This window comes from Phoxinus phoxinus (assembly GCF_949152265.1).
Source record: "Phoxinus phoxinus genome assembly, chromosome: 10".
Taxonomy (NCBI): domain Eukaryota; kingdom Metazoa; phylum Chordata; class Actinopteri; order Cypriniformes; family Leuciscidae; genus Phoxinus; species Phoxinus phoxinus.
The window spans coordinates 4,370,038-4,392,537 of record NC_136885.1 but is presented as its reverse complement, the minus strand read 5'-3'; the positions used below and the strand labels follow the sequence as shown (position 1 = coordinate 4,392,537).

The following is a 22,500-nucleotide window of genomic DNA, read 5'->3' as shown; positions in this document are numbered from 1 at the left end:
GTGTGTGTGAGAGAGTGAGCGAGCGAGAGAGTGTGAGTGTGTGAGTGAGTGTGTGTGTGAGAGTGAGTGTGTGAGTGAGTGTGTGAGTGTGAGAGTGAGTGAGTGTGTGAGAGTGAGTGAGTGAGTGAGTGAGCGTGCGTGTGTGTGTGTGAGAGAGTGAGCGAGCGAGAGAGTGTGAGTGTGCGCGAGCGAAAGAGTGTGAGTGTGCGCGCGCGAGTGAGTGTGTGAGAGTGAGTGAGCATGCGTGTGTGAGAGTGAGTGTGAGCGAGAGTGAGTGTGCGTGTGAGAGTGAGTGTGTGAGTGAGTGAGTGTGTGAGAGTGAGTGTGTGAGTGAGTGTGTGAGTGTGCGTGTGAGAGTGAGAGTGAGTGTGTGAGTGAGTGTGCGTGTGAGAGTGAGTGTGTGAGTGAGTGTGTGAGAGTGAGTGAGAGTGTGAGTGAGTGAGAGTGAGTGTGTGTGAGAGTGAGTGAGTGTGAGAGTGAGTGTGTGAGTGAGTGTGCGTGTGAGAGTGAGTGTGAGTGAGTGTGTGAGTGAGTGTGCGTGTGTGAGTGAGTGTGTGAGTGTGAGAGTGAGTGAGTGAGTGAGTGAGTGAGTGAGTGAGTGAGTGAGTGAGTGTGTGTGTGTGTGTGTGTGTGTGTGTGTGTGTGTGTGTGTGTGTGACGGCACGCGATGACTGGTCAGAAAGCATCGTGTAGTCTGACATGTTTCTTGTACACGACAGGACAAGATTTTCGGAGTCAAAATCGTGTAATCTGACACAGTGACTATCGTAACAGACAAAAAAAATGGTGTAATCTGAACAAGGCATAATATTGATTATTACATCTCAAGATTGATCTTTGAGTCTATGATTTCCACCAATAAAACGTCACTAAACATTATGTGTAGCATGCCCATCTTCCAATAATTGCGATGAGTATGGCTCTATGATTTCAGTGATGTGGAAAACAAGGACGGAATTGTGGAATCCAGTCATAAAACAGAATTTACTGAATAATGTGGAATTTCACGGAGTTTGTCACATTTTTGATGAATAAATAAAAAGCAGGTCAGTACATTTAAATCAAATCCTAATATAAATAGTTGTCAAATTGTATAAGTTTCAAGATTTCTGATTTTGTATTAGTTTGATCATTTCTAACTGAAACAAATATGCTTGTTTTCTGATAGTTTGAGACATTTCAATGACACAAGTATATCTGTTATGAACTATGATTTTACATTTTCATGTAAAGCAGTTCTTTTTTAAGAAAATATAAAAGCGCTTGGTCATAATAATCACTATATTCAGTGTAAAGCCAAGCTTCTAAGCTTTAAAATCAACACATATTTGGTGTTGGTTAAGCAAGTGGTTGTTAAGGCGAGACGCGGCAGGCAAAAACATCGTTTTTTTTCACTGGTCAATTTTGAGATTTTGGGCTATTTGTCTTCAATAACATGTCTTCTTCCAGACTTCTGGTGAAAAAAAGTCCAAAATACACATTTAGGTCTTTATTTTACTACACTTTGTCTGTTTGCGTCTGTAGATATCTCTGAAATTCAACAAAAGTTGGCGTTATAAATCAACGCGCTGCTCCGCGATCTCTGTCTTCTTCCTTTAATCTCACACACCGCTGTGAAGCTCTCTCTCTCCTTTACAATGCTGTCGGATTCAAATATGGTCATTTCCTTTTAATCAGTAACCAATCGTGAAAGTATAATGGGCATTTGACCCTAAAAGCGAAATCTCATTGGCTGATGTCAATTTCTGACACCGTGATTGGTTCAGATGCATCACGTGACGCGCTCTGACATTTAGATGTGTGTTTTTGACTGTTTTTCTGCTCAGTTAAAGGCCATAAATGCTGTGTTTATAAGTTTTGATGTGATTTAGGTGGTTTGTATTGTTGTTGCTAATGATTTGATGAGATATTGTGTCTGTAAATAGTTGTTTCCACTAAAAAAGTATGATTTTTTACATTACAAATCTTTAAATGCCTTTTTCTCAAAATGACTTTTCTCTCATACTCTAAGTCCGAAATCTCCTCTTCAGTAGCACCTATACACACCAAACTTTCCAGTCTTGTACCTAGTTATATTATGAAGACAATTACAGAGGGATTTGTAAATATATTATTCCTAGCCTGATTTATATAACATTTTATTCCAAAAAACATGGCAAAAATACATTTTTTAAGGCTATTGACAGTATATTCTGTTTTACAGGATAACAAAAGTAGATATCCATAAATCCCTCAGTAATTTTTTTCCCATCTAATATGTGAACACAATGAAAAAATAATTTTGAACCTGGCTTTATCCAATTCTGAGATTTCGTTTTTTTAAATATAGGCAAATTAGCGCATATTTAATTTAGATAATGCCTAATTTGCATATTTAAACATTAAATTACAGAAAACTTGTAATACATTTTTTTTCTCATCTTAATGTAGGTAATCAACTGGGAAAGTTTCATGGTGATATCTGCTAGTTAAAAATATTACCCTATTCACCTGTAGTGTCTCGCCTTAAATGCCTTTTTCTCAAAATGAGTTTTTTGTCATTCTCCAGTAGAAACATCTCAGCATATGTAGCACCGATGTACACCAAACTCTCCAGTTATACACTTAGCAGTGTTCTGAAGATATGTTCAGAGGGATTTTTTTTAATAAATCATTCCTGGCCTGATTTATGTGACATTTTAATTAAAAAAATATGGCGAAAATAAATAAGGCTATGGACAGTATATTTTGATTTCCTAGGTAATGAAAGCATATATCCTGAAATCCCTCTGAACATCTTCTTTCATCTTGTGTGTAATCAAAATGAAAAAAATAATTTTGCACCTGGCTTTATCATACGTTCAAATCTATCTACCGAAAATATATGCAAAATTGCACATATTTAATGAGATAATGCCTAATTTGCATAATTAAACATACAAATTTCAAAAACTTGTAATAATTTTTTTATGAACTTGTGTAAGTAATCAACTGAGGAAGTTTCATGGTGATATCTATTATTTTAAAATTGTACCCCATTCACCTGTAGTGTCTCGCCTTAAATAACATAACTTACAGTAGGCGCTACTACTTACTTGTAGTAGCGCCTCATGCTTCGGATTTAAGAGGTTAACGATTAATCGATCGCTAATTTAAACAACAAACGATTTTGGGAATATATGTAAATTGACATCCCAAACCACAATTTTCTTTTTTCTGGAAAAACTCATCTTCAATGTTTCACAGTCTCATTTTCATCCAAAAAAAAAAAAAAATCAATATGGGATTTACTCCAAGGTCCTGCGGGTCACAGAGAGGGTGAACAATCCTTCGACGTTCAATTTAAAATGACGAAACCTGGCCTGACATCACAAGTGGACCTGCTGGCTTCTTTAAAAACATGTTCAAAGTATTAAAGTATAGCGTGCTCCTCCACCGCAAGTGTTGTGGTCTCTCCCAGTGTGTGTAAGTGCATCTTCACACGCAGCATCTGGACCACACACACACTCGAGCGCGTGTGAATGTCAGATCTGCGGGGGTTTAATTGCACACCCACTCCAGCTAATAGGGCAGCTTCCAAAAGTTTAGTCCTGCATCGCCTTCGGGTTTCATTTCAAAGCGTCCGCAGCCGTTTGGCCCTCACAGCGACGTGTTTACCATTCTCCCAGAAACGCACAGGTGACTGACCTCAATCTCTCTCACTGTTCTCTCCTGCAGAGCCGCTGAATAACGGCTCATAAATAACAGCGGACGAAGAGAACCGCTCTGGATTTCTTTGTCCTAAGCAGAAGTGTGACGCAGGTTCTCTAGCGCGGGTCTAAAACTCGTAGGAAAAGCAAACGCTGAAGAGATTATTCTGGTTCACCTCAGGCCTGAAGCGCAGACGGTCCAGAAACACTTCAAGTAGACTCTTGCACTGAACTATAATGCTGAGAAAGGGCTTGGGAAGTGCAATATGAAGCCATGCTTTGATATGTACTGATTTTGTATGAGTTTCATGATTTCTGAGTTCTAACTGAAACAAATATGCTTGTTTTCTGAAAGTTGAGACCTTTTAATGATGCATGACACAAGTGTATCTGTTATGAACTATGATTTTACAGTTTTAATTAAAAGCAAGTGATATAAGTGACTATATATTCAGTGTAAAGCCAAGCTTTTCAACTGTAAAATCAACAAATATGTTGTGTTGGTTAAGCAAGTGGTTGTTAAATAACATGATAACTTAGTAGCGCCTCCCACTTTGGATTTAAGATGTTAACGATTAATTGGACAACAATCGATTTTTGGAATATGTGACCCTGAACCACAAAACCAGTCACATGGGTCAACTTTTTGAAATTGAAATGTATACATAATCTCAAAGCTGAATAAAAAGCTTTCCATTGATGTATGTATTGTTTTTATGATAGGACAATATTTGGCCGAGACACAACTATTAGAAAATCTGGAATCTGAGGATGCAAAATAATTTAAATATTGAGAAAATCTCCTTTAAAGTTGTGCATTTATGTTCACGATTGTGCTGCATTCACTCACAAAAATACATGTTTTATATATTTACGGTAGGAAATTTACAAAATATCTTCATGGATCATGATCTTTACTTAATTTATACTAATGATTTTTTGGCATAAAAGAAAAATCTATAATTTTGACCCATACAATGTAATGTATTGTTGGATATTGCCACAAATATACCCATGCGACTCGAGACTGGTTTTGTGTGATATAAATTGAAAATCTCTAACTAACTACAATTATTATTATTTTTGTGTGTGTGTGTGTGTGTGTGTGTGTGTGTGTGTGTGTGTGTGTGTGTGTGTGTGTGTGTGTGTGTGTGGAAAAACTCGTTTTTAATGTTTCCCAGTCTCATTTTCATCTAAATAAAAATGTGCAATAACATCAGCGTACCTGTTTCTCACACTGGCCGTAGTCTGGGCCGTGGTCGACCTGGAAGAACGACATCTCTCCTCGGTTCTTGGCCATCTCGATCAGACTCATGCCGGTGCGGACCGTGGAGTTACGGGCGTGCACAAACACCATCACCTAAAACACACACACACACCGGGGTAGGTTACGTCTGGGGTTCGGGAATCAACAGACTGAGAGAACTCAAGCTCTCTACATTAATGGCCGACCGAAACTGAGTTTGTAACGGCCAATATAAAACGATTTCATTCAAAGAGAAGTAAAAACACCTGCATAACAATTGCAGAAACTACTTATTTTACATAATTACTGAATTAGAAATCATTGAAAATTAATTTTATGGAAAAAACAACTTTAAGATAATATCTTCTTGATTTTGTAATCACAACAAAAGAAATATGTTAAATATATGAATGAAAAATAATTTCATTTTAAGATATTATAAACATATGGACGTGAAATATGCCAAATGTTTTTGAAACAAAGAAGCTTATGTTAATAAAAAATAAATGCATTGCATTAACAGTGCTTGTATTTAAATGTGTTGTATTATAATGGCTTGCATTTTTATGGGCAGAAATTGAGCATGGTTGCATATTTAAGCTGTGAATATTTCAATTCAAAACATTTCACACACATTTGTATTATTAAAAATTCAATAATCCATTTTCACCTTTCAGATAATAATGCAAGGAAGCAACAAAACAAAACAAGCTTTTTTTTTTTTTCAAAAACATTATGTATTATTTTACTTTCATACTAACACCTGCAAAACAATTGCAGAAACTACTTATTTTACATATTTACTAAATTAGAAATTATTTATAATTTATTGACCAATCACAACACACTGATCCCGCTGACCAATCAGAGCACAGTGTGCTTTTCAGAAGGAGGGGCTTCATAGAGACATGAACTAAACAGAGTGTTACTGACAGACTGGGAAGAGAGGATATTAAACAAAGGAGAATATGAGGAAAATAATGTGTAGAGACTTGTAGAGACTTAAAGAAAGAAAAAAAACGAGTAAACTATGGCCTCTTTAAGTGGATCATATTGAGAAATGCAGACTATGGCTTTATTTTAATTAGTAGCATCTCTGATTTCAAGCAGATCTAATATATTGTGATGTTGTTCCTTATTGTGGAGAAAATTACTTGATACAAATATTGGTTGAATCCTGTGGGAAAGATTTTTGTAATATAATATCTAGGTAGTTTAAACAGGGAGCTGCTAAAAAGTAAATACATAATGCTTTAATTCATTCAAATACCCACATTGACAATTACAATTAATAATATAATTGGATAAAAAGACACAGAAAAAAAGATAACCCAATATCTCAGCAGATTTCTGGCCCGGCACTGAACTGCTTATCCATACTGTACATTTCAGAACTGAAGGAAATAAAAATGAATGAGAAACATTTTGTGAACTTTGGGACTTCCATCTTTGCAAATGCAGTATTGTGCTGGGTATTTCTATCATTTAGAGAGTTTAGCGATTGGCGTTTACAGTAGAGACATCCCGTTACCTCTGTACAAAATAAAACGTTATCAGTTCAGTTCGCATGGATCCGTGGAAACGACTAAAAATGCTGTATTATTCAATTTGTAAAGAAAGACTGCGCCTGCGCACACACATATTCGAACGCGCATACCTATAGACTAAACACGTAATATGCAAAGTTTTTCTACATTTTTCAATAATTGCACCTTGAAACCTATTTCAAAGTTTGCGTTCTCGCGCACCGAACACTGTTGTTGTGCAAATGAACGGCCAGAACACATTAAATGTTTTCTGTTAAATCGTGTCCTGTAAGCGGCTAATGATCTTTGCAACAGAAGTGAATCAATCAAAAGTAACTTTAGCTGGACAGTAACTTTATTCTAGAGCTGCTGTAAAGCCAAAATCTCTGTTACTGTAATTTCCTATCATCTCTGTAAAGCTGCTCTGAAACAATATATATTGTTAAAAGCGCTGTATACATGAAGGTGAATGATTTCTCGTCTGTAGCCACATAAACGGTCTTGGCCTTGTGAGGCAAGTTTTCTTCCTCTGCACTCATCTTTGTGCGTTAAGCACGTCAAGTTCAAAGCGCTCAATGAAACGGCACAATTAACTTTACTTATCTTATAAACCAACCAAGGCAACCACAACATTGTGTGCACATCCAAACTTCTGGCAGGTGCTGGACAAAAAGGACTATTAAAATGAAAGGATTGTAATGTCCGCAACACTGCTACTTACTCCCATATTTAATAAAAAGGCAACGTTTCGACCCTACTGGGTCTTCTTCAGGCAAAGAAGACCCAGTAGGGTTGAAACGTTGCCTTTTTATTAAATATGGGAGTAAGTAGCAGTGTTGTGGACATTACAATCCTTTCAACCAACACATTCAAAACATGAATGAACATAAGTTAAAACATTATGGTTAAAACATGTTGTTTTAACCGCGGAAAGGCGTCAGTACACTCCGCTTTTCAAGTTCAAATCCTCCCATGTTAATCTACTAACTCTCCTGACTGCTTTGTCGGACAAAATGGCGGATGGCGAAGTATGATTGGTCAGATCACCTGTCAATCAAGCTCCCTGCGAAGGGTCAATTAACTTTACTTATGCGGAGGCGACCAGCACAGCCACTTAAAATATTCAGAGCATTGGAATATCTTTCATTTTAATAGCACAAGTAATCTAATTTTAGGAAACAACAGCACTGACTCAGTCTCTCATTTCAATTTCAAGAGTCCACCTTTTTCCACATCCAATTCAGAAGCGTATCCAAGCGAAAAGGAATAGGTTCTTTTAACATCGAGGTCTGGCCTCTAACTCCTGCACTGGTCTGACGGGGCAGAAACAGCATCACATGTGCAGGAGGGCAGAGCGTCTGTGTGCGCATCAGTCAGAGGACAAAAGAGGGTTGTAATTTTCCTATTACACTCAGGCTGCCCTTGCAAAGCAGTCAATACCTCACACAAAAACAATCAATAATAGAAATACAAGACAGTTATGAGATGGCAAAAAGACCTCTCTCTCTCTCTCTCTCTCTCTCTCTCTCTGTCCTCTCACTGAAAGCACTGATGGTGTGGGAGAGCTGGGGGAGAATAAAAATAAATCTGACAAACTGTTCTCGACTTAACACATAATATTCTAACATATTAACTCCCTACAGAGTGACACTTTCCACCACAATAAATCTGTGAATGTAACATAACTCATTTGGAAACACAACTGAGACCTTAAAGACCCCCATAGACATGAAGATCCACTGACCCGAGATTTGCCTCGTGCTATTGTTAGTGAAAGGCAGGCGGTACTGGGGGACAGACGGTCTCATTCACTAGAGATCAATCTTGGGTCATTTTTTCTACCCAAATCCTGGGTTGCGCCTTTTGGGTAAATTTTTTGGGTTATTTTTTCAGTGTTTGGGAAGGTTTTATGTTACCAAGATCTTGGGTCAGATATAACAACCCAGGGGTTGAGTTATTTATCACAGGCTTTTTGCGACCTCTTCATTTTTTGCATCTATAAATTCGATATTGTTCTTTTGTTTAATTTTATGCAAAGCAACACACGGGCGCGATGTGAGTCCCCTAAACGTGTGTCGCGCCGATCCTTTCGCGTGATGGAAACGCATGATGCCTTGCATAAAATGTTATGATTTTATTTAAAAAAAGATACAGAATATAAATGCTTAGAAAGTTAAAATATGTATATTCATACTGATTGGTTATGGACAGGTTATGGAGTATTTTGGCTGAGTGAACGGCGGTCTGAAGTTATTAGTTCCCGCGCTGAACACGACACGAGATCCGGCGCCGTTACGATTACACTTGAATTACTTATAAATGTTTAATTTGTACTTGTAATATTTGTAAAACGAGCTGATATGTAGTCAATATGTATTCAAAACTATATAAAAAATGCTATACAATGAAATATGATTGAAAATAAAGGATTTATCATGCAAACCAGTGTTTTTTTGTTGTTTTTTTTATTGAGAGGATACGTAAACAATTATTGTATGAAGTAAAAAAAGAAAAAGCTAATATTATAGTAAAAATTAATCAACCTATTATGCTGGGTTATGTCAATCCATTATCCGGGGTTAAATAAACAACCCACTTTGCAGGGTAAAATGAACCCAACATGTGTTCTGTCCTATATTTACCCAGCCCTTGGGTTGAAAACAACCCAAATTGGTAAAATGCAGGATAAACTGTCTGCTTGTGTGCAAATACAGCCACCTTAAAGCACACAGTAGACACAGCATGACAGAGACCTGAACACACACCGCTTGAGGATGAGGAAAACAGGAAATGTAATAAGAAACGCATGAATCTCTTTGGCAACCTTGCAAGCTTTGGGAAGAAAAGAATAGTTCTACTCTGAAACGTTTATGGCTTAAAAAATAAAACAAACCAACATCTGAACTCTGTGAACTGCCAAAATCTGCCACTTCTTGCCATTTTTGAGAACGGTGTGTATTATGTGGTCAGGGAACAGTTTGAATCTGGTCTTTGTCATTTCCGTGTGATTTCCCCTCTCTCTTAAAGGGGTGGTATAAAACCCTTTTCACAAGATGTAAAATAAATCTCTGATGTCCCCAGAGTGTGTGTGTGATGTTTTAGCTCAAAATACCCCACAGATATTTTTATATATCATGTTAAAGTCGTCACTTTTTGAGGGTGAGCAAAAACACACCGTTTTGTGTGTGTCCCTTTAAATGCAAATGAGCTGCTGCTCCCGGCACAGGGGGCGGAGCTTCAAGAGCTTGTGTCCTTTTACCTCACACACATGCACTGAACATTTCTAAAACTTTTAGCATTTTATGTTCAAAACGGAGTCAGACAATGATGGAGAAGTGACAACATGTAGAAGAACAGGACATTTCTGAATGGTTAGTTGATGAATTTATGAGGCTTATGTGTAGTTATCTTCTAGTCATTGATTAGCATATTCTGTCATGACAATCTATCCACCTTATTCCTGACGATCTCACTGTGTTTTGAATTATGGGTGGCGTTTCCGGTTTGGGGAACTTCCATTCAAAAAGGCTGAAACGAATCATTTGCCCTACAAATAAAGCTGATCCGTCAGTTTGACTGGATGAGCTGTCAATTTTCCTTCATGATTTATTTTCAGACATCATGAGAATAATGTTATACTTGGTATTTTAACGTGACATGTTATAACAATATATATCTACGGCAAGAGCTCTTTTCAGTCGCTGCTTTCTTTTCCTCACGATTATTTTCTTTTTTCCCTTTGCAATCATATACTGCACACTTGTCTGATCTCTCGAATTGAATTTACGATATATTTATATATTTACTCATATTCTCCTTAAATCCTCACGTCTCTTTCCAGGTTTGTTTTCACAGGTAAAAATGCAATTAATAATCAGTCAAAATGACGAAATCACTTTGAAACAGTATCACGTAATGCTGAAGTTAATGAACATTGTTACAACATAGTTACATAATAAGATATTACTACAGTGATATTTAACCCGTCTGTTACTGCTGTGGAAAGACTCGCGCTTTTGGGGTTATTTGGTCTGTTGAAAGTATACTTGTTGATGCTTTTACACTTTTAAATTTGCTTTTAATGTTCGATGGTTGAAGGGTGAGTAGATTAATGTAATCTCGTGATACTTTCATTCTAGAGCCTTTCACTGATTGTTTACGGCTTAACGGAAGTTACACCCATAATTCACGCAAAGCGTCATGGGCCGTAGGAATAAGGTGGATAAATCGTGTTCTGGGGGCGGGGTTTATGTAAATTTTAGGATTCATGATGTCACTAGCCCGGGAGGAATGTTGTGTAGTTCCTACCAGCCGTTTGTTGTAGTCCTTAAAAAGCGATTTCTTTCAAATAAAATATCTCCCTTTGATTTGAACGCCGTAACTTTACAAATGTTGTTTATGATCAAACAGCAACATTACACACTTAAGTGAAATCATAATTAAACACCCCTTTAATTAATGTTTGTACATTTGTACACCCTTACAAAAAAAAAAAGTGCACGCTTTCAGTTTATTGCAAGTTTAATGCAAAACAAAAGAGGTTGTTGCAAATGTTGGGCAAAAACAGCTCTCATTCACATCAGCTAAACTTGTATGACTGACTTTCTTCTGGGAAACATAAAATAATATATTTAGATTTTTTTGTATTCATACAACAGAAGTCAATGGTAACCAAAACTGTTTGGTTATCAACTTTCTTCGAAATATCTTCTTTTGTCTGTCAGAAACAGAAGTCTGTCTTTATTACTTCACTTTATTATATTTAAAGAGATTAAACTTTACAATTAAATAGTTGGTTTGTTGTCTGTTCCTTTTCTTTTGCAGTCCCCTTACTGTCGTGACACACACACACACACACCATTTAATTATGTCTAATACAATTCCTAGACAAATAACATGTAATTAACAAGGGATGTAACAAGTACACTAACTATTTATGCTGAAAAATTCTAACTTACCAATTGCAAATTTTAAATAAATAACTACAAATTGATCATTTATTTATAATACACAGTCTTCTGAATCTGCTCAGATTTATGCACAAGATAGAAAGGAATCTTGGGGAAGATATTAAAGGAATAGTTTTCCTTAAAATTAACAATCAGTAATCATTTACTCTCACGTCATTTAAAACCTGTATAACTTTATTTTTGGTAATCTCGAATATAATATTTTTTATATTCGTATTATATATATAAAAAAAAACTGTAACACAATATGGATCTAACGATTTTACCTTACAAATATTTTAATTCTGTTATCACACAAGCCATCTTCTAATAACTAATACTACCTCTAAGAAAACTGGTCTGATGTTGAGATATTGAAAGTAATGTGTGCATTTAACTAGAGCAACGGAGGCGGCGGCAGGCCTTCTGCGCTGCGAGTCTGACACACACAACTGGCTCGGATCGATGCGCTGAGCGCTGCTGTTCTGTTTGTTTTGGGCTGTGTTCTGCCACGGCCAGTACCTGGAAACCGAGCCAGCACTTTGGCATTCATCACAATTGTTTGGGCCTGTGGATAATTGGTAGCTAATTAATTCATGATTGCTAATTTAAGAACAGCCTTCCAAAAAACACAAACATGTCCTTGACCACCTGCCAACATGTTTCTCACCAGCGCTCACTGCAATCTGCTCTCCTCAGAGCACAGAGAGAGAGAGAGAGAGAGAGAGAGAGAGAGAGAGAGAGAGAGAGAGAGAGAGAGAGAGAGAGAGAGAGAGAGAAAGAAAGAGAGAGCGAGTGAGAGCGAGAGAGCGAGAGAGAGAGAGAGAGAGAGAGAGAGAGAGAGAGCACAGAGAGTGTGTGAGTGAGTGAGTGAGTGAGTGAGTGAGTGAGTGAGTGAGTGAGTGAGAGATAGAGAGAATATGTGGTTATTGGGGCTGTAAGGATGTGGAAAGACTGTGTTCAGAAAACAGATTTAATGAGCTGATCGCAGTGACAAGAGGAACAGTCATAAAAGAACAATAAATGACAATGAAGGACAAAGAGCCATGAAGGGTTTGTCTGGCATTGTCTGGCTGTACTGTACTTCAGTGCTCTTCTCAATAATCCCTTCAGGCCACAGGGTGTTTTACTGTTGATCCGACAGAAATACCTCTCTTACTGAAATAACTCCCATACTGAACCTTTTAAGGCCGAGTTTTAAGGAAGATGCTGCATTTCTGGTATTTGTCAAAACCAATAGATACCCCAATAGTGATCGTCAACCAGTGGATCTCTGAGCTGAGGAGTGAGTGAGTGAGTGGAGACGGGGCTCATTTGCATATTCATAGAACCGCGTATACTAAATGGGTGTCGAGCTACATTCAAGCCAATTTTGGTGATCAAAGATGAGTTTTAAGGGATACTATTATTGACTACTGGGGACTTTAACAGTATAACCAATCACACTTGTTTCTGTTGAGCTCATGCATTCAATAGGCAATCTGAGAATGGCAGAGTTTTGTTTAGTGCTCGCAAAATCGCCCAATCATGAACAACAAAGCGCAGATACGACGTAACCGAGATTTGTTTCGCAGTGCAAACAGCTTCATTGATTATAACAGTTATTTTTGCAAGAGTGCATAACTCGCACTAGAATGAAGTCATTCCAATGGATAAATCCGAACAGTGTTAACATGAATACCATAAAATTATGGGGTTGATGTGTGCGTGTATACGTCACAAGCTTCAAATTAGATTTAATATTTTAATATGCGGAAACTGCATGAATACATACAGAGTTTTAGAAAGCAAAGTTAATATTTATCCGTTTTGTGTCCTTCACACACGCAAAACAAGCCGTCTGTGGATAAGAAGCAAGGACTCGTGGGACGTTGTCCTGCAGCACTTCACAGACCAAGAGTGAAAGGAGACATTTAAAATGACACGACAGTCATTTATGACACTATATTCAACAAAAACCCCAGCTCGCTCAATGCGTCACTCATCATCACACCAGCTCTACGTCACTACACATGCGCAGATCAGTCCCGTATCAGTTTTCAATGCGATCAAGTGTTTACATGTTAACCATTAAGAAATAACTGTTACTACAGCAAATATCACTGACTGTGTGTCTGGAGAGTTTCACAAACCAGCTGCACTTGATCACATTATAAGCCAAGTTGAAATGCTAAAAATGCCAGAAGACATGCTGTGACTGGATCATAATTGGATCACTGAAAACCTATTTGGAAGTGGGCTGGGATCTGTTTTTGACCATGTTTATGCATGTGTGTTTTCTGCATTCAGAAGAGTTGATTTAAACTGTCAACTAAAGATGACATTTACATGTAAAAGTCCACAATATGTGTACAATACACAGTATATATACAATCCCCCCCAAGTTATTGAATTAAATTCTTGTTTTCAATGGTTAACACAAGTCGCTGTGAATTTTAATCTGAATTAATGCACCAACACGTTATAAATATAAAGCAATAAATTGAATAAAGACATGAAACATTTGTTTTCCCCCCAGTGTCACTTGTTAAGGGCACTGTGTATCGACTGATCCGCTTGAGAGGAGGACAGACTCAGTCAGGTCAAGAGAACACAGTAATATTGATTAATCTGAAGGGTTCACAAAACTCACGTGTTATAAAGTAAGAGACGCAATCACTGTCATCATAACTTCATATCTTGGACACACAACAGAATTATAACAACAATAAAAAGCACAGACAGAAAACAATAATGTATGGAGCCCCTAAAGGGTCATGGTGATGGGGAAAAAATATATATGTAAATTCTTTTGCGTTTACTCACAAAAATCTCACATGACATTTCCATAAATCTTTGGCATTCTGCTAAGAAAATATTAATTCGCTCACAAATCGTTTGGATTTCCAAAGAAACCTAGTGTTATCTCCCAAAATGCAAACGATCTGCAAGCGAAAGTAAACTTACTATGGAAATGCACATCTTGTGAGAGCGAACACAAAAAGTGGTGATGGCAAACTATATTGCAATGCTTTTGAGAGTGAATGCAGAGTTTCTTGGGAGAACGCAACACTTTTACGAGAGAATGCAACAGTTTTATGAGTGAACGCTTAGTTTCTCGTGGGATACCACCCGCTTTGCAGGCAAACTCAGGGCCCTATTTTAGCGATCTGAAACGCAAGTATCAAACGCAAAACGCAAGTAACTGTGGGCGGATCTCGGGCGCTGTTGCTATTATACCGGCGGGATGAATGACTCTTGTGCCCGACACAAATCTAAAATGTGTTGGTCTGAAGTCGCTACATTACTCATAGGTGTGGTTTGGGCGTAACGTGAAATAAACCAATCAGAGCGTCCTCTCACATTCCCTTTAAGAGCCGGCGCGCTTGTTCCACGGCGGATTGCTATTATAACGGCAGATTTGCAGGCGCACGCAACTTACATGATGGTAACGGTGATTTCAGTCTTCAGGATTTCGTTTCCTGGTTCTTGACGGATAACCCACTTTGTCAGATTTTCTTATATACCGATGTGTCTCGCCACTATTGATCAAACAGGTTTGATCAGTCATTAGTAGCCTGAATTATTTGGGTACATTTTTTCACATCTTCATGCACACAACAATGATTTCCCTTGTGTGGTAATATTTTTCCTTGCAATTATGTATGGTTTGCAAAAATATTAGAGAAGCAAAGTGTATGTGTGTTGTGCACACGTTACATTATGGCCAAGCATGCGCGCTTAAAATAGCATCTGAATAACGAGTCACTGACTTTAGACTGGGTTTTTCCTGGTCAGTGGCGGAATTGTTTTCTGAAACTGCAAAATAGCTCCAGGAAACGTTTGTGCCGGAACACGCTCCTCTTTTCACTGAACCGCCCCGCGAGCGCAAGTTCATTCTCTAATTCACCGACGTGCGTCTGTGGAGGGAAGTCCGCTGTGCACAAAATAGGAAAGATGCATGCATCGGCGCACAAAGTCATTTGCTCTGGGTGCAAGATAGGACCCTTAAAGTTTTGGTTACACTTTATTTTGATGGTCCACTTTGGACATACCAAGTTTCTCTGGGAAATGTACATGCTTTGTGAGCGCACACAAATGCACAGAAATATAATTTTTCCTCCCATCTAATACGTTTTCCATCACCACGACCTCTTAGGGACGTATCATTCATCCTGAGTAAACAGCCTTAACGTCCACCTCTGAATGCAAATAAAACTTACAACTTCCCACCAAATGATTAAGAACCTACAATGCACATTTAGTATTCAGAGTACAAAAAGGTTTTCTAAAACCTTCCACAAAACTCTTAAAGAGCCACAATAGCGAGATAACTTCAACAATAGTGGTGCTTCAAATGGATCATTAGTTGCCAAAGATGAACTAACTGACCAGCATCAATGAACTTGCAATACAATGACAGAACAAGAGATGTAAATCTGCTCTACACTCGGTTCATCTTTTGTCCATTTGCATGCAACTTGAGTTTGCTACAACTTGAATTTGCACATAGAGATGCAATCACTCAACCTATTCATCTTGTCAACGTATGCATAGAGATTGAATTCCATCTCTCACCGGCATTTCCTTATATTCCACCTCTCTCAGACACCACAGAGTATTCCCTACAAAGATCCATAGAGACCTCTGTGGCAAATATTATTTATTAGACTTTTTTCATCATTGCAAAGCTGTGAGAAAGCAGAGTGTACAGTAACTGCTGCCTCCGTAAGCGTATTAAACTTCCATCTGCCTCGTGTCTGCCAACCGCTGGCCCGACAGGGGGGCTAAGGGGGCATTTCATAAAGAAAATTCAATCCATCATGCTCCCACATGAAATTAATATATGTCACAGCCACTTCTGACAATTTAATATCAAGCTGAGAGAGACGCTCCCCACTGTACTGCCGCTGAGAGAAAGGCCTACCATCTTTTCAGTCACTTCCAGTTTCAACTCACCAAATCGCTTTCCATTTCACTTATAAATGATTTAGCATTTAGTTCTAAATGCAATTTATTGGTGGGAGCACATTAAATCATGAGTCTTTCAAAAGAACGGATTTTCGGCCAAAAATGTGAGGGTAGGAACGTTAACCGGGTAACAATAGCTATTATTACATATAGGTCCATCTATGAAATCTGACTGGATGAGACGTGTTAGAGGCTGTTGCAATATAGTTCTCTCTCTCTCACACACACACACACACACACACACACACAATTCTGTATTAATGTGTCAAGCTGCTACAGGGCTCAATGACACAACACATTTATTTATTTTTTACTGAAGAAAAATGCACAGTCTCTCAGAATTATTACTTACACTGGCCCCAAAGCATTTGAAGACTTAAGCTAGACTCGTATGAAAGTCATTGCATTAAGTGTCATGTGCAAGAAAAAAATGACACCAGAGCCTTTCTCAGAACTAACTTCACTCCTTTGAGCCATTTTTGCAATGACGTTTATTAGCTAGTTTCAAAGTGATTTTCAGAGGATGCATGTATGACGTCAGATCCCCAAGTTACACTTTATTGTAAGATGTCCTCCTTACAGTACAAGTATCCATTTAAAGCTGCAGTACATCACTTATTATTAAAGTCCCCCTGTGGTGAAAATCCAGCTTTTAGTGTTGTTTATACTGTATGTCTATGTGGTGTTTTTAATATGCTTTAAAACAAACCACGTACAAATTCATAAGTCGACAGCATTGCTGAGTATTTTCTGCTTAAAACTGCAGTGAACCAAAGACAGTCTCAAAAACACGGTTAGAAATCGCTGCTGTTTCTGACGTCACAAACTACCTTGTAACCAATCAGATCAACGTGTAATCGTCAACCAGTGGATTGTGTGAGTGGAGGCGGGGCTCATTTGCATATTCATATGCATTGCATACTAAATGAGGCAAGAGTGTAGAGTTACATTCAAGCTATTTTAAGGAAAAAACTTTTAAATATGTAATTTTGGTGATCAAAGATGAGTTTTACGGGATACAATTATTGACTACTTTAAAAAACGTACAAAAATCAGTTATTACGCAAACACATAAGACATCAGTGTTCAAAACTGTCTAACTACCTTACCCTTAAATTGCAACGGTATGCTTATACAAACTACGTATAGTTTGAGCTGTCGGGTCCGATTCATGGGAAATCATGTGATCTGATGATATTGATGATATGACATTGTAATAACATGATTTATTTTAAAACATTTACGTTCTCATTTGGTCAGAACAATGAGACAAAGATTCCCTGCCATTCACTAGTTTTTCCATCAATCCCTGTTATATACGAAAGACGGCACTGTTACGCATCTTCTGAAACAGTACAGCATCTCCGGGTCCAAAAACAAGTGGAAGATGATGATCTGCGTAAACCAGAAGGATCGGATAGAAGTTGTAAGCTAACGTGATCATCAAACATTCAAGGGCAAAACTGTCTAACGTTATAACATGTTGAACCGAAGAGGACTAGGACTGTGAAGTTTTGGGGGTGTTGATGGACTCGATCTACTCCATGTTTTTATGATCGTTCTGAATCTCATCCAGACGAAGTCTTTGACAAAAACACGATTCCAAAGCCTCTCTAAACCGATGGACAGTGTAAGATTAGATTAGACCATATATACTGCACTTTTGTCCATGACCAGGACATGCAGTTAAATGTCTAACCTGGCCTTTAGAGCAAGAAAGAATACGGACAGCATCTAAAAACTACACAAAAAAACACAAATAAATCAAGCAGAAGACGTGCGCTCGAGATGCACAGAGCATTTGCAGGGTGGGAGGTGATGCGGTGGTAAGAGTGGGGTTGTTTGGAGATTTATGAGATTTGGAAATTGAGTTCAGGATGAGGCACAGGGCACAATATACCACAGCACAGCAAAGCCTGTGACCTTCAGCGCTGGAACACAGGAATGATGATTTTCAATTAAACCGCTAAACCTTCCCAAGAAGGCCTTGCTCACAGCCTTTCATTGTGTTTCTCCTTGAGTAGACACTTCCTGAACATACCCGAGAAGACAAATGATGATCAGGAGCAGAGATCAACGACAGCATGTGGACATGAGGGACACGAGGCTCTTCTCTCACATCCTCCACAATGAGGTCACAACGTCCCGTACTGTTAACACTCAGTCCCCTGGACATTAACAACACCGACACATGTCTCACAATATGCTATTTTTAGTTACTGAACCAATCAACAGATTACAAGCAACCATGGCAAGTGTGATGTGTGTTGACTCCTGTAGATCTGTATCGGGGGTTTGTGGTATGGACTATGAAGGGGGGTTGGGGAGATTAGGATTTACAGATAGAGGTCGGGGGTTTAAGGTAAGGGGAAACGCATTATATGGCATACACTTTATGGACTATTATATTACTTTTATGTGCTTTTTGGAGCTTGACAGTTACAATCACCATCCTCTCATCCCTCATCCTGCGGTTTCACAAATGAAAACATCCTGTGTGTTCAAAGTTGGTGAACTATTCCATGCATTCATAGAACACCAGTGATTTCAAACCGTGTTTTTGAGACTGTCTTTGGTTCACTGCAGTTTTAAGCAGAAAAAACTATTCCATGCATGATGCTCCAGCAAAGCACATCTCACTGATTTATTCTGGGACACTGTGCAATACATTTTAGTTTTTTTTTAGTTTTTTTGTTCTTGCAGCAATGGAAAAATTAATGCCAATTTACAAAAAGACTAATTCAGTTTAAGTTAAACAAGGAAATCCATGCTGTAAACTACGAATCAGTTTTTATGACACTAAAAACAATATTTTGGAGGGAAAATACTAAATATGAATGGAATTACTATATAAATTGCTTAATATTAAAGTCCCCCTGTAGTCAATAATTGTATCCCTTAAAACTCATCTTTGATCACCAAAATTACATTTAAACGTATTTTCCTTGGAAAGTCTTAAAAAAAAGCTTGAATGTAACTTGAATGGTTCATTTAGTATACACGGTTCTATGAATATGCAAATGAGCCCCGCCTCCACTCACTCACTCAGAGATCCACTGGTTGACGATCACACGTTGATCTGATTGGTTACAAGGTAGTTTGTGACGTCAAAAACACCAGCGATTTCAAACGAGACTGTTTTTGAGACTGTCTTTGGTTCACTGCAGTTTTAAGCAGAAAATACTCAGCAATGCTGTCGACTTATGAATTTACACATGGTTTATCTTAAAGAATATTAAAAACACCACATAGGCATATAAACAACATTAAAAGCTGGATTTTCACCACAGGGGGACTGTAAAGATGAACAAGGAACAGTGAGTGCTCTGTCTTATCTCAGCTTGTTATCTGGGGTGAGAGTGCAAGCGCCGGTTTATCTGGGTTCACGTAAGCATTCAGGCTCGGAGTCGGCAGCCGAGTCCCAGCGTACAGTGTGTACACACAGACATGTCATAAATTATAGGGAAGATGCTGACCGCTAAAATGACCCTCTTACCGCGACAGGATTTAGTGACGGATCACATGCGATCCACTCCTATTGGTTGTCGCTCACAAAAGCCGCTCTTTATTTGCATAAGGTTAAAAAAGGTCAGTGTTGCATGAGTCGCTGGAAATCGCCAGCTCTACATTGAAATGAATGGGATCATGTTGCTTTGTCGCTGGCGGTGTGAACAGGGTTTAGGGGTAGTTTTAGTCTTGGTCATTTTTAGTTCACAGAATTTTTTTGTTTAGATGCACTTTTAGTTTAGTTTTCTCTTTGAGGAAATTTGCCAGGAAATTAAGGTATATTCAATTCAATTCTGGACCACAAAACCAGTCACAAGGTTACATTTTTTAAAATTGAGATTTACTGAATAAATAAGCATTCCATTGATGTATAGTTTGTTATGATAGGACAATATTTGGCCGAGATACAACTATTGAAAATCTGGAATCTGAGGGTGCAAAAAAATCAAACCATTGAGAAAATCTCCTTTAAAGTTGTACATTTATGTTCACGATTGTGCTGCATTCACTCACAGAAATACATGTTTTATATATTTACGGTAGGAAATTTACAAAATATCTTCATGGACCATGATCTTTACTTAATATCCTAATGATTTTTGGCATAAAAGAAAAATCTATAATTTTGACCCACACAATGTATTGTTGGCTATTGCCACAGATATACCCGTGCGACTCGTGACTGGTTTTGTGGTCCAGGGTCACATATGGAGCTAGATTTTACAAAGTTATCTCTAAAATAGGGTTATAATAGGACTGGAATGAGTACGATCACAATCTAATCTCTTTTGTGTCCTTGACCCCACATTTCAGTCGTAATATATATTGAACATTCTGCTCAATGACAAAAATAATAAGAAAAAACATCAACATTACCTGGTGACCAGCTCTGATCTGCTCCAGGACTTTATCATAGCAAACCTCCTCCATGTCATGCAGCTGCTGAATCTGTGATGAGAACATAACAATTAGAAAGACTGAAATATGATTCAGAAAGCCATTGTATTTGGCATAGCATGAGATTTCTTGGCTGCTGGGTACCTTATTTGTAGTCTTGATGCCAACAAAGCTCTGGCCAAGTGGAACAGGACGGAAACGACTGTCAAAGTAGAACAAGCCAATGAAAGGGTTCACATGCAGGAAAGACGCCACATCCAAGTAATTTGGCAGAGTTGCAGAGAGACCAAGTATGCGAATCATACTCTGGGTCGACTCCACCTAGAGAAAGATGAACACAAGGTTGTGAGAGCGCTCTATAGAGGGTTTTCTTTCTGAAGGGTCTCCTAGAGTACAGTACCACACAGCTGTGATCATACCAGATCTGTTATATAGGCAGCCGGCTTCTACAGGCACACTTCATTACCATTGTTGGGCAAAATTTGCACAATCCAGTCATTTCAATGGGAATCCTCATGATATGTAATTTCAGGTTAGGGCGAAAGATTTCCCAATGCAGATTTCACATCAGTGATTCAAGCAAATTCTCCACAGTGACCAGCAGAAAGCTGCTTGATTAGAGACTGATTTCTGTGTGAGCTGCGATCTACATTTTTTGCACAATTTCACACACATTTCATTATTGTGACCACAGCGTGAGGCTGCATAAGTGAAAATCAGCCTTAAGTGACATCCTTCAAAACTTGAAATAAGCAGCAAAAAAAGCCTTAAAGGGGTCCTTGATTATAATTTCACTTTCTAACTTTAGTTAGTGTGTAATGTTGCTGTTTGAGCATAAACAACATCTGCAAAGTCACAACGCTCAAAGTTCAAAGCAAAGGGAGATATTTTATTTTACTGAAATCGCTTTTTAAGGACTACAACAACCGGCTGGTCGGGACTACAACGAGCTTCTTCCTGGGTTGGTGACATCACAAACGCTAAAATGTACATAAACCCCGCCCCCGGGAACACGCAACACCATGTTGGGCTGCTTTAGAGAAGAGCAAGAGTTGTTGTCGCTGTTTTTTACACCCCAGAAAAAGTTTGCCCAAAGGCTGATGAACTTAAAAAGGTTAACATTTATTTTTAACACCATTCCTGAACATTATAACCTCAATGGTTGTCTGTGCGCTGCACATTTAACAGCTTTCAGAAGAGAGTGCAATGCAGTATACACACAAAAGCTTCTCCTGAAAGACGGAGCCGTTCACAGTCTGTTGTTTATGGATCACAACTTGTAAGTATGTCTTATTATTTGTAGTTGTGTTTTCAATTAACGGTTCCAATTATAAGCTTTATATAGTTGCTTTGATAGCTCTGATGTAAAGCTTTGGCTCCGCTAACCAGCTAACTAACATTACAGTATTGATGTAGTGTTTACTGTAGCTTTTGTAAGCTTTCGCTTTTGTACGACTGTTCACCACCTCTCAGGAAAACTGACAAATATGATTAAATGGTGGATAACATCGTATCTATCAAAAAAAAAAAAAAAAACATACCACTCTGAAATGTCCTGTGAAATCTGTGCTTGCAAAAATTCCTCTTGTTCGTTAACATTGTCAGGGTCTGAATCGGCTCGAAATGTTTTGAAATTGACGCAATCGTAGAGCTTGCGGTTATGAAGGGGCGTGACATTTCCCGAACATGTGCTAAGCTCTGCCAATCACAACACACTGTATTTCGGAAGGAGGAGCTTCGTCAAAAACGACGTTCAA

At 38.2% G+C, this 22,500-nt stretch overlaps 1 protein-coding gene across 1 annotated transcript in view; it reads right to left on the bottom strand.

Annotated features, from left to right (window-relative positions):
* The window catches only part of ascc3 (activating signal cointegrator 1 complex subunit 3), a 264,538-nt gene that overhangs the window by 108,708 nt on the left and 133,330 nt on the right, over positions 1-22,500 (bottom strand). The window contains exons 12-14 of the mRNA XM_079626050.1: positions 20,888-21,064; positions 20,723-20,794; positions 4,894-5,028 (exon numbers count right to left, since the gene is read on the bottom strand). Coding sequence (XP_079482176.1) covers positions 4,894-5,028; positions 20,723-20,794; positions 20,888-21,064 — 384 coding nt within the window. The remainder of the gene's footprint in view (positions 1-4,893; positions 5,029-20,722; positions 20,795-20,887; positions 21,065-22,500) is intronic.